Raw genomic sequence first — 18440 nt, 5'->3', positions numbered from 1 at the left:
TGGTCTTTGCCAACATTTTATTTAACACAGGTTGACTGTGGGAATTATAATTTCACAAGGCAGTAGCACACAGGATGTCTCTTTTTTTTTTTTTTTTTTTTTGTGGTACGCGGGCCTCTCACTGCTGTGGCCTCTCCCGTTGCGGAGCACAGGCTCCGGATGCGCAGGCTCAGCGGCCATGGCTCACGGGCCCAGCCTCTTCGCGGCATGTGGGATCTTCCCGGAACGGGGCACGAACCCTTGTCCCCTGCAGGCAGACTTTCAACCACTGCGCCACCAGGGAAGCCCAAGGATGTCTCTTAATAAGTCAATAAAGAAATAACAGTCCAAACTAATCACATATTTATCGCACTGTTGTTCCAGGAAAGGGGAGATGAAAGGAATAAAGTCCAAACTTAACTGAGGTGTACCTTTCAACAAGTTGGTTCTCAGGAGAGACGGTTCAGCAGATTTCCAACTGTCAGTGCAAAAACCACAATCCTTGTTTCCAGAGCATGTTGCTAGGGAATCAAGACACTCGTGTTGACAGGCAAGATGATCTTTGTGAGGCCACTGTGCTGCCCGGCCTCCACCACTACTGGTAGAAGAGTCCCCTTTACCATGGGAGGAGCTGGTGCCCCAAGGTCTTCGGAGAGCTATTTACATCAGCAAAGGATAGCCTTGTCCAGACCGAACACTCACAAGAGTCCCCACAAACTCTGAGTATTTAGAGTCTAAATGTCCCCTCGTTGATGTTGCTTCTTCATAGGTTCTTATTAAGCCCCCAGCAGCACTAGTAAGTGCTGTCGGCGGCCACAGATGTGGATGCTGACATCCTGAAATACATTTTCACTTTTATATCAAAACAATAACTTCATTCATTTTTTTTTTTTTTTGGCCGTGCCCAGTGGCTTGCGGGATCTTAGTTCCCCAACCAGGGATTGAACCCTGGCCCCGGCAGTGAAAGTGCCAAGTTCTAACGACTGGACCACCAGGGAGTTCCCCAATAAATTCATTCTTAAAAACAATTTCATTCTTGTCACAAACAACGGGACCTGAAATCATATCAAACCACCTCATAACACGGCACCCCTCAAAGTGTGGGAACTATGAACTGGGACAGGATGGCGACAAGATGATAAAGAAACGGAGAGTAAGCACTTAGAGTCGTTTACGCTGACATGGCTGTGACACCCAAGCATGGGATCCTTTGTAAAATAAATAGCTTTGTTGTATTTTACGGAAGTATCGGTCTGCAGTAGATGCCTTAAAAAAAGGAGAGAAGGAAATTCATGATAGTTGGTGCCTGGGGGGAAAGACAAGAGGAACAAATGAGATTGTATTTTCTTCATTTAATAATAATATCCAAAAGCACAGGCCAAGAAGAACTGGTCCTTGACCACAGATAGTTTGGAAAGCACTGGTCTACGCTGCCTTTGTCTCTTTTTAGACACAACACAGGTGCTTGTTTCAAAGGGGAACCTGCCACAGCTGCAGCAACTTGCAAGGGTCACTTCTAAAATGACTGCTCACTTGTTTTGCCGGAAGTGAGAAAACATGAACTTGGTGTGGAGGGATAAGCAAGAACTAGACTTTGGTTTCTGGTTAGGAACAATGGGAGCTTCTGTAGGTTTTTTGAAGCAGGGAAATGGCACGGTCAGATTTGGTTTTTGGAGTGAGTGGGCAAGACTGAGCACAGGAGCATGAGTTAGGAGGTGATGACAGTTGTCTGGTCAGCAGTCGATGGTGGCTTAGGGTAGTGTTGGTGGAGATAAAGGGAAGTCGACAAATTCTAGAGATTTGTCTTTTGTCCTCACTTTTTAAAAAATGAAGCTTGAGTAGATGTGTCAGGAGGTGAGGGAGAGAATTAACTCATTCCTTGGTTTGGCTTTGTTTCCTGGATATCTTAATACTGATGGTTTTTCATAGTGATCAGGCTTCTGTGCTATTTATTTCAAGAAAGGACAGGTAAATGGTTGCATGACTTGTATTTGCTCTTCTCTCACAGTCTGCTCATTGTCAGCTCTGTGCATTATCCTTTGACTTTACCTGAATACCTAGAGAGGATGGTTCCATCCTAATTTACTATAGAAAACCTGGTCATTGGCTCTATTTTTTTCATCCTGGACTTTACAACCTGAGAGCAGAATTATAATCATACTTCCACAGCAAAAAACAATCTGAATATTTAATAGATTTTATTGAAAATATGTTTTCCAGAAATACATAGGTATAAAACCAATTAATTAAAATTTTAATATTGTTTATTATATATGGTCTGTGCTTGCTTATATGACTGCTGATTTCTGGTAATTAAATTCGATGTGTATGTGTTGAGACTACCCAGTTTCTAGCATGGTTTATGCAGTGATTCCCAGACTCTGGGTAATATTTCTTATAAAATTGTGGAATCTAACCTAGGGTTACCTTCTTTTTATTTTATCAAGTAAGAACCTAAAACCAAATTTAAAAAATTATACATCAATTCAAAAATTTTAAAAAACAATTAACCACCAAGGGTGGGAAGTAGCCAAGAAAATATTCTTTTTTTCCAATTACTTTTTAAAAAGCAGCTTTACTGGAGGCATAATTTACACAAGATAAAATGCATCTGTGTTAAGTGAGGAAAAAAAGTCGGAAGGACCAAATTTTGGAAGGTATTAAAACTAGGGAAAAAACAACCCAAAAGAGTTTAGTTTTTGAAAAATGTATGCATCTCTTTTATTTTTCTCTTCTGATCGTGGATTGGTAACAATGTCATCGGGCTGGTCTGCAGGTAGAATTTGGGAGCCTCCGTTCTAGGCGTGGCTGAGAAAGAGAAACTCTGCTCAAAATAGTATAGAGGAGGGATAATCATTTTCCCTCTACCCTTCTAGATTCTTGGCTGACACCCCCTCCCCACTCCCATTAAAAGCCAGAGTAACAGGAGAAAAAACAATTTTAATTATGCACATACACACGGGAGCCCCACAAAGATATGAGACTCAAAAGGCAGCCAGATGATTGAGGCTCATACACCCTCCTGAGCTGAGGAAGGGGCCAGGGGTCTAGGGCTTCAAAGGGGAAAATGCAATTTACAGGAAAGTGAGAAGAGGAAATGTTTGGGACACGTGTGCCAAGCAGATAAGTCTCTCAGGTGAAAAAGTTATCTGTGGTATTAGCTCTCTTCCTGGTACAAGCCTCTTTCTAATGTAAATTTCCCTTACAAATGGGTAATTAATACTCAGTTTTCAGAGTTTCTCATGTGTCTGCAGTTTCTCAAAAATATCAGCTCAAAATAATAAATATACCAAAGAGGCATATTTGGAGATGGCACAATCTGCTCCCCTTCAACTGAGAAAATGCAGAGCTAGTCCCAAGCAGCCTTTGCTGGGGGCCCAGAAAATGAAAAGTGGTCACCAGCTGAGGCATGGGGTAGCCGTGGGGCGGGGAAGGGGACCATTTTTTGGTATTCCTTTATTCATTCATTACCCCTTACCAATCCACTTTTTTCCTTTTTAAACCTGTTTAGCCTATCAGCTCATCACTGTGGTGATCGCAGCAGCGGGAGGTGGGCTTCTACTCATCCTGGGCATCGCACTGATTGTTACCTGTTGCAGGTGAGTGCCAAGAGTCCACATTTTAATTCTCCTTCTTTGCCTGTGCTCAGCAAGGGTCATTTTTACCCCTTTTAAAGAATGTCTGGGGTGCTTTACAGTATTAAATCGTAATGAATGACTGAACCATTTAAAAAAAGGAAAAAGGGAAATTCATGATAGGTAGTACCATCTGGGAAAGAAAAGGACAGCAAATGGGATTTTTACTAAAAGAGCACAAAAGCACAAGCAACAAAAGAAAAAGATAGATTGGACTTCATCAAAATTAAAACTTCTCTGCTTCAAAGAACACTATCAAGAAAGTGAAAAAGACAACCCACAGAAGGGGAGAAAGTATTTGCAACTCATCATCTAAAATATATAAGGAATCCTTACAACTCAGTTGTAAAAAGGTGAAACCGCAGAACGCGTTTTGGGACTTAGTAGAGCATAGGTTCTTATGTCTTGGTGCAGAAAGAATTCAGCAAAGTGATAGATAAGAAGTGATTTATCAGAATAGGATGCTTGTGAGGTTTACAAGCCTGTGGGCAAGAGGGTGCCACACGAAGAACTTAGTGGGCTCCAGTTTTATAATCAAAGGAAGAATGGGGAGGGGGAGAGGACCACTGTTGAGTGGACGTCACGCTTCCATCGTCAGCTCCTCCACAGCAGGCGGGGGAGTTTTCTTGTCCCTACATGGTGAAGCCGGGACTGTCATGGCACTATTTAAATAAGCAGAAGGGTGGTAACATATGCTAAAAGTGGTAAATCATCTCAGGTTGTAGTATAATGTCATGTTTTCCCCGTATGTTTGTTTGTAGTGCGTGCAAAGGAGCGTGTCCTAGGAATTATTAACTTACTGACCTTATTGGGCAGGATGTGGGTCTCATTTTACCGATGTTTTACTGTTTGGGGGCATGTCTCAAGCTTCTGTGGCATGGTTTTGTTGCTAAGCAAGCCAGCTTGGTTTTGTGGTTAAGTAAACCTGCTTTCTTGAGTGATCATTAACTTACAGGGGTCTCCCGTGCTTTTTTCTTTACTTGTCCTTTAGTGGGATTAACTATTTAATCACCGATTTTGTCCCTTTACTCTGTCCCTATCAAAGGCAACCCAATTAAAAGTGGGCAAGGAACCTGAATAGTCGTTTCTCCAAAGAAGACACACAAATGCCCAATAAATATATGAAAAGATGCTCAATGTCATTATCCATCAGGGAAATGCTGTCCAAACTAACATCAGATACCACTTCACACCCACTAAGATGGCTACTAAAACAAACCAACAAAACCCAGAAAATAGCAAGTGTTGGTGAGAATGTGGGGAAAGTAGAACGCTCAGACACTGCTGGTGGAAACATAAAATGGTGTAGTCACTTCGAAAAAGCCTGGTAGTTCCTCAGAACGTTAAGCAGAATTGCCATCTGACCCAGCATTTCCACTCTTATACCAAGAGAAATGAAAACGGGTGTTCGCACAGAACCACGTACACAAGTATTCATAGCAGCATTGTTCGTAATAGCCAAAAGGTGAAAATAACCCCAATATCCATCAACTGATGGATAGATAAACAAAATGTGATATATCCATACAATGGAATATTACTTGACGTAAAAAGGAATGAAATACTGAAACACGCTATAACATGCATGAACCTTGAAAATAGTATGCTATGTGAATTAAGCCAGTCACAAAAGACCACATGTGTATGGTTCCATTTATTTGAATGTCCAAAATAGGCAAATCAAATAGAGACAGAAAGTAGATTGTCGGTTGCCTAGGCCTGGACGGGCAGGGGGAGAACTGGGGAGTAATGGCTAAGGCGTGTGGCGTTTCTTTCTGGGGTGATGAAATTGTTCCAAAGTTGCACAACTGATGTTTGCACAACTCTGAATATACTAAAAACCATTGACTTCTACACTTTTTAAATAAAATTTTTGGCTGCGTTGAGTCTTCATTGCCGCACGCAGGCTTTTCTCTAGTTGTGGCGAGCGTGGGCCACTCTTCGTTGCGGTGCGCGGGCTTCTCATTGCAGTGGCCTTTCCTGTTGCGGAGCATGGCCTCTAGGGCGCGTGGGCTTCCGTAGTTGCGGCATGCGGGCTCAGTAGCTATGGCTCGCGGGCTCCAGAGCACAGGTTCAGTAGTCGTGGTGCACGGGCTTAGTTGCTCCACGGCATGTGGGACCTTCCAGGACCAGGGCTCTAACCGATGCCCCCTGCATTGGCAGGCAGATTCCTAACTGCTGCACCACCAGGGAAGCCCGACTTTTACACTTTAAATGGGAAAATTAAGAAGCAAACAAAGACGAAAGGGATTGCCTGGAATATTTAGCAGTGGAGAGGGGGCAGGCATATGGATGAGCAGACAGTAGTAAACTTGGCTCTAGGCTTCCTGGACAGCAGTGGGACTGGGTTTCGATTGGAAAAGGAAGAAAAAGAAAGGAATTGGTTCCCTTCTCTGTGGTTATTCAGATAAGGGAAAACTCAGACTTTTGATTTAGATGATAATAAATGGCAGGAATTATCCTGACATAGCAGATGGAGGGGACCTACAAAATAGCAAGTTATCTTTTCAACCATTGACCTGAAGGACATTTTAAGATATCCTCTAAGATATCCTCTATCTCCAGGAATGCTGCAGAGAGCTAGCTGCTCCAACTGCCCATCCAGGGACGCAGGCCTCATGGTTCAGCCCATGCCTGTCATTCACAACGTTGCAATCAAAGCATCAGAGACAAACTGTGTGAGTGGAAATAAAAATCTGGGTAGGAGACTAGGAGCTAGAGAGATAGACTTTGAGTGCTCCAGGAGACAGAAGCCTCCTATCCGCTCAGTGTCCTGTACCAGGTAGTGTAGCCATTTGGGGAAAGAGAGCCTGTGACTATTGGTCCCTGGGAGAAGGTCACTGTAAATCAGTAAGTCATTGTTTGAGACAAGATGCTCCAGCCCCCAGGGAGCAACACAATGGCAGGTCTGTTCTCAACTTGAAAGAAGGGACAACGCCTAAGCCCCATGCTGGACATTTGGTTTTAAGATCCTGAATGATTTGGTGCCTTCCCTAGAACATTTATTTACAGGAAAGCGAGGTATAGAGGGAGGAAACTCCAGATTATCTTACCCAGGACAAATATCACTAAAAATGTCTGATTCGAGGCCCATTACAGAAGGTGAATAACACATCCTCCAACAGTTTCCAGTCAGAGAACTCTCACCACTAGGGAACTTGTCCTAGGGTTTCCCTGCCCCGCTGACATGAGAGTCTGTATGGGTATGTACACAGGTGGGCCTTTCTGCAAACAAAACATACTGTTTTCATGGTTCGTGAAGTAGCTTCATGCAGTGGAACAGCAGTGGCCGGGGAGTGGGAGGCCTGAATTCCAGCCCCAGCTTTACTAGTAGCCAACTGTGACCCCAGGGCAAGTCACATCCTTCACAAAGCCAGAGTTGCCCCATCCCCAGAGCTCCTCAAGCAGGTTGGGAACTGCTGGACTAAAGAATCCTAAAGGCCCTTCCCACTGCAACATCTTCTGAATTTATGACTCTTGTTTCCCTGGCTGACGCCACGGTGCAGCGATGTCTGTCCCCCAGAACAGTCTAAATCTGCTCCACTGCAGCTGTCTTTGTCCTCTCTACCCACGATAACCTGCCCCTTTGGGTTGGAAGATTTTTTTGCATCTTTTTTTTGCACCTAATCGCATTTTTATAGGCAAATACTAAAAATAATAACAACAATAGTAACATTCCTCAGTGGGCAGCTACAAAAATGTATAGTGGCATCTTTAGGTCTAATTTTCCTTGCAAAAAACTAGATGGTGCTTTCACAGTTAGCATTTCTTCACAGAATTTATTTCAATTTTCACAATTTTTTTACCTTGCAGAAAGAATAAAAACGACATAAGCAAGCTCATCTTCAAAAGTGGGGATTTCCAAATGTCCCCATATGCTGAGTACCCCAAGAACCCTCGCTCACAAGAATGGGGCCGAGAAGCTATTGAAATGCATGAGAATGGAAGTACCAAAAACCTCCTCCAGATGACGGATGTGTATTACTCGGTGTGTATTCCCATGCCCAGGTGACCTCCCGGCTCCAATTTCCTCGGAGAATTAAAGGGATTCTGTTTGTTTTGGGATTTTTTGTTTTGTTTTGTTTTCCTGGTCTCGACACGTGGCTTGCGGGATCTCAGTTCCCTGACCTGGGATTAAACCCGGGCCACGGCAGTGAAAGCCCGGAATCCTAACCACTAGGCGACCAGAGAACTCCCAACGGATTCTGTTTTGTTGTAGTAAAAGCACTCCAGCTCATTAAAGGTTAAAAAGAATGGTGACCTATGCCTCTTATTCACATAGTTTAATATTCAATTTACTTACTATCTATTTGCATGGGATTTATTAGTTTCAACATTGAGCTATGAAGAGTATTTCCACAGAGCACGGTATGTGCTTTATGAGGTTGAAGCAATAACCTTCTTGTCACTGAACTTGCTTTTAAGTTACAGGATTGGAAGGTAAAAAATAGAGAAAGAATTTAATGATATTTAGCCTTTGGCCCTTTCATTCTTATCTCTTGTCTGCCATGCTTTACATCATGTGGTTGGGTAGTTGAAACCGAGGGATTGGGAAAAGGTATAAAGAGAACAATTCAGTGTCATCCTGAATTGTCAGAGGTTTGGAAGATTCAGTAGGTCTTTAATAATTTGCTATGTCCAGCCCTGGAGTGCATCATTTGGAAAGATGAGAGACCACCTTGAACCCTTGCTTCTTCTGTCCCACACTGAATAACCCATGTCATATTCCCACGCCTGCTCAGTTCTTTCATGTTACACTGCATCAGCCATAAAGCAAACACAGGCGGTGATACCTGAGCTGAAAAACAAACAGCTGGCAAGTGACTTCTCCTGCCTTGCGGAGCTTAGAAGTACAGCAGTAAACGTGAAACCTTGCCCTAAGGCTTCAAGGGACTTAATAGCTTTAGGCAATCCTGTTAACAGACTGAACAACCACTCTGGTTGCTATGGAGATTAACCTGCGCGTTCAGACTTTGGATGGGAGGGGCACTCGTGCTAAGGAAGCTGTAGTTTCAATGGACTCTGAAAAATTTGAACCTGGCCTGGAGGAAGAACAAAAAGAAATAAGGGGAAAGATAAATGTAGATACAAAGATAGATCTAGTTTGAATGTTTCCGTTGATATTTACGCATAGGAGCTTTGCTTTACCCTCTGTTTGTCAGGAAAGTCTTTTTCCTCTGATAACTGCAGCCGTAACTAAGCAGGTGTCTCCCCCAGGGGTACCCACACACTTACAACCTTCACTAGGGGCTCCTCAGCCCCCAGGCAGCACCAGGACAGAGCAACTGACAGGCCTACAGCATCACAGGACCCACGTTTGCTGCGCGTTCCCAGGCCATTAGCCGAAGAGTTGTCTTAAGTAGATACACTCACAAACTTACGTGAACCCCATTTTCATTTTAGACAGTAGGCTGAGCAGTCTGTAGAAGCAGAGCCTAAGCTGTCACCTGAGGGAGTGGGCTGTCCCTCACAGTGGCCTCAGGTGTACACTGGGCTCTCCTGGGATCCACATTATAATAAGCAGAAACTAGTGTTTTGTTTCTATAAGCCAACGTTTCTCCCTGAAGGAGGGCCTCCTCAAAGTAGCCAGGGCCTTCCCCAGGGGCTCCTTTTGCGTTAGGTAGGTAGTCACAACCCACTAAGCTGGGATCTGGTCAGAGACACCTGAGAATCAGCTGGCCTCCTGCTTTGGGGTCCTAACTCCACCTCTGACAGGTGGCCTTGTGAAGGTCAGTTCCCCATTCTCAGCAGGGACAATAGCTTTCTGCTAAATACCAGAGAGGATTTAAAGCCATTGTGCTTCGCAGAGAAACTCTTTTTTAAAAGTCAAAATGATAATCAGATAATAATTACTCTTGATAATAATCAAGATAATAGTTAACCCAAGTCTTTTCCTACGTTGGTCTAAAATCACTGGGCTGCTCTTGGGACTTCCCTGGTGGCACAATGGTTAAGAATCCGCCTGCCAATGCAGGGGACACGGGTTCGAGCCCTGGTCCGGGAAGATCCCACATGCCGCAGAGCGACTAAGCCCGTGCACCACAACTACTGAGCCTGCGCTCTAGAGCCTGTAAGCCACAACTACTGAGCCCACGTGCCACAGCTACTGAAGCCCGCGCGCCTAGAGCCTGTGCTCTGCAACAAGAGAAGCCACCGCAATGAGAAACCCGCGCACTGTAACGAAGAGTGGCCCCCGCTCACCACAACTAGAGAAAGCCTGCGCACAGCAACGAAGACCCAACACAGCCAAAAATAAATAAATAAATAAAATTTAATAAAATAAAATAAAAATGACTGGGCTGCTCTTGATTATGTAATGTTTCTAAAAACCCACTTTTAAAATATGGGCAAAGGGACCCCAGGTTCCATAAAGAGATGACCTGGGAGGTCCTGACTTCTAGGTCAGACCTTGCTCTGCTATGTATAGCTGCCTCCATCTTAAATTCGCCAAAATATAGCATTCATTGTTTCTTTTTTCTTAACTATTAAATTTAAACCCAAGAATAATAAACTGACTTTTCTTCTTTTCTCTTTGGCCACCAGCCTACAAGTGTAAGGAATCCTGAACTTGAACGAAATGGACTCTACCCGGCCTACACTGGATTGCCAGGATCACGGCATTCTTGCATTTTCCCCGGACAGTATAACCCATCTTTCATCAGCGATGAGAGTAGGAGAAGAGACTACTTCTAAGTGCAGCAGAGAGAGGGGCCCGTTGCTGCGACTGCACCAGCGGAGCACCTCCCGCCGGCCGCTCCCAGGACTTGTGCAGCCACACCTGAGCGGCCAGTGGAGAGGGGATGGGCGTGGGGGGTGTGACCACAGTGGAAGGGGACAGCCGGAGCCCGTGGACGTGGAGCGTCAGGCTGCTCATCCGGCACCTTCATTGCTACTGTGAATGTGAACACGGGCCAGTACGGTGGAGTCCCCGCGTGACTGCAGCTTGGCCGTGGCTTCGGGGTGGCTGTTAATTAGGGCTGATCATCAGGTATCAGTGCAAGGACCCAGGTTTTCCTTAGTTTGCACTTTAGTAAATGCAAAAGTAGGGAGGGAGGTCTCCTTTTGGATGTTTCTCAAGACTGCTCCAGAAAGAAGGCCTCTTCTACTCGGGCACTTCCATAGGCCTCAATTTGGTGATTCATTTACAGCAAAATACTGGCTCTTTGGTTGTTTTCCTGCCCAGTAGCTACGTGCTGAACAACAGATGCCGATGGACATACCACTAGTGTCTGGAGATGCTGGAGGTGAACACACCCTCCTAAGTCGTCTCGTGCTACGTTCTCCAAACAAACCCCCAGAATGAGGAACTGAAATTTGTGAGGCCCAGCACACAATTCCAGTTTGTTTTCTTTAGTCAAGGTGACACATTTACCTAGGATTTTTTTGTTTCCCTTTGCAGTTACATCTGGATCAGGGCAAAACAACTTCCATTTGGTTCTAGTTAGAGGCCCAGCAAGCACTGGATGAAGGCCCTGGTGGAAGGGTGCCATCCCTGAGGGCGCTGCATGGTGCATGGGCTCTGACCTGCATCCTTGAGGCCGAGGCTGCTACATGTGAAGTAGAAGTGGAGAGCTCAGTGCAGGTTGGGTCTGAGCTGGTACTTCACCACTAATGGAGAAGCAGCTTTTGTTGTTGCCGCAGCTGAACATGGTTAGGGAAATGGGCTGAACAGGCGTATTCAATTTTCTGAAACACCAGTGCTTTGGGAAGCCGGGCTTGCGGTTCCTGAGAAAGAATACGGAGCTGGGCTGGAGCCACACGTGAGCCTGCTTACCCACCAGTGCGGCATCTTTGCTAGTAGCCCCGATCTCGTCCTCAAACTCAGTGTCGGTTGAGTGGTTCAGCCAACGGCTCAAAGCTATTTATTCATTGAAGAAATAACTTATTTTCTCTCAAACAGTAATTTGTAACTCTTTGTACTACTACGGAGTTCCCTCCAGAAACATGGGTATAATTCAGGTCAGCATTGGAGAACTAAAGACTTCTGGCCAGTTAGGGAGTTGAGCGTTGGCCTTGGGGAAGGAAATTCCACGAGTCTTACTTACGGTGGCAGAAACGTGGGTCCTGCGAGGGGGGCATATCCTGTGCTGTGCCTTTAACTGCTTCTTGTGGAACTGTGATCATTCTCATCTGCTTTTGAACATCCCGGTTCAGGATGAAGTGAAGAGAACGCAAAGGTGAAAGGATTGTTCCCACCCTGAAGCTCGGAGCTCAGTGGCACCCACACTTCTGGAAATGATGCGGCCTTTGGAGATGGTTCTGTCCCGCTCATGGTTGTTTCTTCAAGGTTCTCTAAGCTCTTCAGAATGAATCTAATCATTAGTCTTATGTAATTCTCGTCCAAACAGTTTTAAGTGCAAAATCCCGAGTCCCGTGGTCTCCACGAGTCACCATTTCCCTGCTGCAGCAGGAGTACTAGTCAGCTGTTGATACCACTTAGTAGTTTAAATTGCATTCATCTCATGAGATAGATACAAAAAGAATTCTGTTTTGTTAGTGGGTGCCAACTTAAAATTTCAGAGCATCCCCTTTTAGAAATCTCGGGTCTGGCCTCTTTCCATGCAACCGAACGGCCGTCTGTGCCACGTGGTCTTCCATCTAACTGGAGAGCTCAAGCTCCTTCACTCAGCACACCTGAGCCAGCAGGCTGGGGCCCGAGGGAGGCGGCTGCTTCCGGGCTTTGGCCGCAGAGCCTCACCTGCCCCCGGGACCCGGAGCCACAATGGAGGCTATCCCCAGGCATACACGCCCGCCGCCTCCAGCTGACCTGACAGCTGACAGATCATCGCCTGTGCCAGGGCCAGAAGCTATATGCTTCACGACATGAAGCATTCTGTCCCCAAAGCATCCTGGAGCAGAATCTCAACATCCAGAAAAGAGTGTGCTGTAAGTTCCAAGAATGCTTTCCTGGGAGTGGCTTTTGTGCATGTGAAGTGGATTAAGAGTGCTGTTTTTCCTTTTACTGTGAGAAAGGGAGGGCCCCTGCAAGGTTGAGTTCACATCTTATCTGCAGTTTCTAGAGGCTTGCAGGGTTGGGGGCGGGTGTCAGTGCCAGTGCCGGCTGCTCGCCTGGGTAAGGAAGGGAGAGGCTGGCTTTGTTCCTGCTTGGGGTTAAACACCTCTAGAGGGTCCTCCCTGAGCCAAGACACAGTTGGTGGGGCAGCAGCCCCTGGGATGGGAGACAGGCTGGATGCACCCCTGGTGAGCAGAAGCCCTCCCCTCCAGCACAGGCGCTGTGTCAGCCCCTGTACCTGGAGTGTGAGAGCCCTGTGCACAGAAATGCCTGGGTCCTGTGTGGGAGCCCCACAGCGGGGGGCGCTGGAGGAAGCTGCCCATGAGACATTCAGACGTCTGTAGGGAAGAGTGAGGCCGCGTGGAGCCCCGTGTCCCGCAGCAGGCCGGAGCACGGTGACTCGCAAGGCAGGGAGGTGCTCACCGGGGCCTTCCAGCATCTGCAGGTTTTGTCGAAGCTCCAGAGGGTCTTATCTCTGGTGTCTTTTCCTCTTGCCCCATGAGCCAGCCCAGGGCACTAGAGACAATTTAGAAAGCCTAAATAGTCTCAACAGACATCTCATGTGTTCCCACCACACCCAGGCTCTGTGCAGGGTACGTGGCCTCACTGCACCCTGGTGAGGTGGGTGCGAGAGAGCCCATTTTCTCGGCTATGGGACCCTTCAGAGGGGATAAGCACCTTGCCTTGGAGGGCCAGGACTCAAACCCTTCTGCCTGGCTTGTTCATCTCGCTATACCTCTTGCCTCACCTCCCTGGCAGATGCCTCACCATCCAGTGTCAAAGAGAGCTGGAGAGAGTGGGCTTAAAATAAAAGTTGTTTATTTTAAGAACTTTAATATTATTAAACAGTAACTAAACTAATGCCATGAAGTACAAAAGCAAAATGTTGAAACAGTCCTTTCAGGTCTGTTGTTACATGTATTTCTTGGATGCTTGAGGCCATCATCAAGATAACAGTGGCTGGCTCATGCCTGTTAGCAAGAAGCATATTGGTACGTGGCTTCGGTTGAAGGAGGTGTATGGTGATGACCTGGGTGTTTGACAGACACGGCCAGACTTAGACATCTGTCTGAGGGCTGCCTCGCCCTGCTCCCGTGGTGAGGCCACGTTTCCCACATATTGGAAGCATGTTTTTGTGAACATGATCCGAGTCTGGAACATATTCAGTTGAAATGTCTTAAATGCTGACAAATCTTCCTCCTTTGACAAAAGTTTGTTTTCAGAAGCAGCTAAGTCATTTAGAGCCAAAATTGCTGAGTGGATAGTGTAATCAAGCTGGCTGATAGCATTTGAGGTCCAAAACTAAGACGTAACCGTTAAGTTCTTAAAGAGGTCGTTCTTAACGTTAGCCCAAATGGGAGGGCAACATCTTTGCAAGATGAGGCTGGATGGCTGCCCATGAAAATGCCGTTGAAGGGTGACATTCATTCAGATGTGAAAGTTCCCAGAGCAGACACGTCAGGGTCACTCCTCACGTGTGGCTTCTGGGGGCCTCCATTAAGCCATCTTGCCCACTGGTGGTGCACCCAGGTGGGTGCCTGTAACTCCATGGATGCTGCCTGCAGAAGCAAGAATGTTCAGGCCAGCTGCTTCTGGCTCAGTTTAGCCTAACACACCCCAAACTAGGGTTTTGACCCATGGTTCTAAGATACAGTGATTTCAAAACTAGAGCGCTTCTTTGGAGAGAGGAAGAAAGCAAAGTTCAGTATCTCAGTATTTTGTATCTTACTGAAAACCACCTTTAGTATCAGAGATATTTTTTCTGTGTGAAAACTTTTGTGGGGATTAGAAGGGACATTTCATTTCCTTCTTCTTGACAAAGCGGCATTCTGAGGTTCTCATGTGCATTTTTGGAAATACAGACCGTTTTGTAGAGTTGGCTGTTAAGTATATGCTCTTTTTTCTTTTTCTTTTCTTGGCTCCCCGGAGGAGGAAGCTGGTTAAACTACTAGAAAGATTAAAGTTTTAAATGTCAGTTAATTTGTTGTGCTAAAGTATCTTTTCAAGAGTGTTATAATCCATCCTATTTGGTGTGAAGTGCTCACAGAAAACCCTGTGAAACCAAAAGGGACAATTGAGGTCTAAAAAAAAGACATATCTTAGACTGGCTCTGTTCTCGTGGCATTTTAAAGAGGATATTTAAAAGGATTGGCATATTAGATTCTAACTTTTTTTTTCTTGGATACATAATAATGCACTTCAGGTGCAGAGTTCTTGGATAGGAAGGATGGGACTAGACAGGGATGGGATGGAACCTGTCTAGCTGGGAAACTAACCCAGGTTTCTGTATTACTTCGCCTGTTTTTTAAAAGATCACTCGTCATGGGGTGCTGTGAGTTTTGTTAATGTTTGTGTTGCTGGATTTATGGTTAAATGAAGCATGTAGCTGGAAGATGAACTTTTGAGTTTTCACATTGTCCCAGATTTCTCTTTGCAGACCTTTAAACCTTAGCCCCTGGTTGATTGTGTTAAATCCATTATGAGAATGTTATTTAAAGTTGTATTATAATTGCAACCTCCACGAATTATTCAGTACTGTAGCAGCAAAGTATTTGTAAGAATTCGATTATTTTTATACTTATATCCACTATAAGTCTGGCGTTCTAGTCAGTAAAATGATGCAATAAAATCAATATCATTTTCACTGTGTTTTTCTCGTGATAACAAACAAACCACAGCAGAGTGCAACAAGTTCATTTTTATGAGGGCATCATTTAAACAACGCAGCTGCACTGTGAACTCTTACATGGCACAAGTGAGGAAATATGCTTTTGATGATGGATGGATGGGCAGACGGATCAGGCATAGAACCTGCTTTTGTTTACTTTTCTTTCTGCTGGTTGGAAAGAGCCAGTAACCAGTTTTCAGACACGGAAGATTTCCTCCTCAATGCCTCCCACCATCACTCTTCGTGTCTTGCAGGAGAAGGGAGAGTAAGCATATCTGTGCTCTATGGTGGAGAGAATCTAGAACTTTAAGGTGGTAGGCCGTGGGCCTTAGACTTACGTGGCCAGTGAATGTGGCCACGTGGCTGACATTTGTTCATTAATTAATTGCTTATTTGAGATTTGAGTGCCTTTTGTGGCAGGGATGGATGAGCCTTTCAGATGCTTTATGACAGTAACCTTGGCACTAGGAGAGGCCAATAATGGCAGCTCAGGACATGACGGTGACCTTTTGGCAGATTAGATCGGGGTTGCAGCCCATCAAACATCTCTCAATGGAAATAAACAGAAGCACTTTCCTCTCCTGACCCGGCTCCCCCTACGCTGCTTTCTGTCCCACCATTTAATCCCCACCTAAGACCTTAGCAGAACCCAGTACTGAACCTCATTCATGTTCCTCCCAGCTCAGCCAGACATTGTAAACATCACAGCATTTCCATACCCACTCTCCCCTGGGAACTGTTTAGGACTGAAAATGGGAGGACCTTCTGCTGTCCACCCACAAGCTGGCCCTAGTACTTGTCCTACCTGTGCATCTCACCTGGCAATGTGCAGCCTCCGCCTCAGGAGGGGATTTGCCAGTGAATAAAAATCTAAAAAATATTTTGAGGCCCTTGGACTTAAAGAACTCCAGCAGTGCATAGTCATTTTCCAATTGTTTGAGAAGTAATGAAAGGTAAGGGGCACAATATATAGATTATATAGGGAAGAGTCCTCCTGTCTTGGATATTGATCAGCCAGGACAACTTTAAACCCCCAGAACTGGATGGTATCGTCATGAAGCCACCTGACGCAGCAAACATGAACTTCAGATAAGAAAGATACAAGGGAGAGGCCAGGGAAAAGAAATGCAGGTGGATTTTTATTGACCTCATAAAAACTTACAGCATCATCAGAGGGCCTGGGCTCTAACAGCTGGTACGAGACACTCCCTAACAGATTCCTGGCTCTTTTTCCCAGATCACGATGTGAGGCCTGAGTCCGCTCAGCTCTCTGAGCCTCAGTGTCCTGATCAGGGAAGTGGGGATAATAAGTGTTGCCTCCCAGAGTTGTTGTGAGGATGAAAAGGGAGAATTCACATGGAAACACTCTGTAAACTACAAAGAAACATAACACAGATGGGTTCTCTTCAACAGGGCCATCCTGTCACCAAAAGAAAGACAGACAAGTACAGGATTAATGTGTCATTTCACTAGTAACTGGTCCTGAAGACCTCGGACTCGCCATCCAAGCTTTCTTGTCATTTCCCCTTCCCTCCTTCTCCAACCTGCTCCCCATATCATGAAGGGATTAATGGGTTAAAAATCGTAAGCTCTGTCCAGGTAGGAACCAAGTCTGTCCTGCTCAACGTGATATGCTCAGTACCTGGCACCTAGCAGGCATTCACTAAAACAAAGAATAGGTGAGTGGGTGGATAAATCGTCCAACAGAAGAAGTAAATTGAAGTTAAAGTTCCTGGAGATCTACCCCCTCCAGTAGCTGCAGGCTGACGACTAGCTGATGGTGGATGAATATGTAGCTATGACATGTAACTGAACAGGAACCCTTAGCAAAGATCTCTTGTAGCAAAGTTCAAGCAGGCATTTGCAGACCAAACACTAAAGATACACTAGAAAGCCCTTCACCTGATGAATTATGGAACACCTGTATGATGAAATACCACTCAAGAAATAGAAGGAACAAACTACCTCAACAGGCAGCAAAATGGATGGGTCTCAAAAACATTGTGTTGGGGGCTTCCCTGGTGGCGCAATGGTTGAGAGTCCGCCTGCCGATGCAGGGGACACGGGTTCGTGCCCCGGTCCGGGATGACCCCACGTGCCGCGGAGCGGCTGGGCCCGTGAGCCATGGCCGCTGAGCCTGCGCGTCCGGAGCCTGTGCTCCGCAGCGGGAGAGGCCACAACAGTGAGAGGCCCGTGTACCGCAAAAAAACAAAAAACAAAAGCAAAAACATTGTGCTGAGTGACAAGAGCCAGCCATCAAAGGCTGCACACTGTATGATTCCATTTATATTTCATTCTGGAAAAGACAAGATCATTGGGGCAGAAAACAGGTGAGTGGTTCCCTGGAGGTCGGGAAGGGGCTTTCTGCCGTTCACCAAATATTTCCAGCTTTCCTCCTGTCAGGCACCTGGTAGCCAAACTTCCCCACCTGCTTTGAAATATGGCCGTGTGTCTTGCTTTGGCCAAAGAAATGTGAAGGGAAGTGAAATGTGTCGCTTCTGGGAAGGCACTTTAAGAGCTGTGTGTGGTGGTCATTTCTCTTGCCTCAGCAGTCATGGAAATATCTACTGAGATGGAGCCACTATTGGCCTGGGACCCTGTGACTAAGAGCAACATAGCCTTGTTGCTGACTGGGCTTAGACACGAACAAGAAAAGACGTTAACACTGGTTATTACCCTTGAGTGAATTGCTTGATTCCTAGTTCAACACCATGGGACATTTATATCATTAAAATTCTTCAACTAAGTTGTTTTAGGTTTGTTTTATAATAATTCAAATCAGAAACACTTATTCAGTAGCTAATATTTTCCAAGCCTGTTGTGTGAAAATTTGTGGTATGAATAAGCTTTTGAACCAGAGTAACCTAGATTTGAAACTCATCTCTACGGCTTATTAGCTGTGTGCCCTTGATAGATTTCTTAACCAAACTGATCCTGAGTTTACTCCTCTGTAAGATAGCAATAGTGAGGGCTTCCCTGGTGGCGCAGTGGTTGAGAGTCCGCCTGCCGATGTAGGGGACACGGGTTCCTGCCCCGGTCCGGGAAGATCCCACATGCCGTGGAGCAGCTGGGCCCGTGAGCCACGGCCGCTGAGCCTGTGCGTCCGGAGCCTGTGCTCCGCAGCGGGAGAGGCCACGACAGTGAG

At 45.7% G+C, this 18440-nt stretch overlaps 1 protein-coding gene across 5 annotated transcripts in view; it reads left to right on the top strand.

Moving 5' to 3' along the window:
- Positions 1-16162, top strand: part of HEG1 (heart development protein with EGF like domains 1) — an 83177-nt gene extending 67015 nt beyond the window's left edge. For 2 of the 5 annotated variants that reach the window (XM_089910610.1, XM_089910612.1), the window contains 3 exons: positions 3491-3578; positions 7428-7602; positions 10158-16161. In XM_089910610.1, the coding sequence (XP_089766736.1) occupies positions 3491-3578; positions 7428-7602; positions 10158-10307 (413 nt within the window). In that variant the 3' untranslated portion in view covers positions 10308-16161. Of the gene's footprint in view, positions 1-3490; positions 3579-7427; positions 7603-10157 lie in introns of all 5 variants that reach the window. The other 3 variants (XM_089910611.1, XM_022567613.3, XM_022567621.3) reach the window with 3 other exon arrangements.
- Positions 16163-18440: the final 2278 nt, after the last annotated feature.

This window comes from Delphinapterus leucas, chromosome 4 (assembly GCF_059928025.1).
Source record: "Delphinapterus leucas isolate spDelLeu-1000000601 "Yukka" chromosome 4, BTC_Dleu_Yukka2, whole genome shotgun sequence".
In the NCBI taxonomy this organism is placed as follows: Eukaryota; Metazoa; Chordata; class Mammalia; order Artiodactyla; family Monodontidae; genus Delphinapterus; species Delphinapterus leucas.
This window is presented reverse-complemented; position numbering and strand designations above follow the sequence as displayed.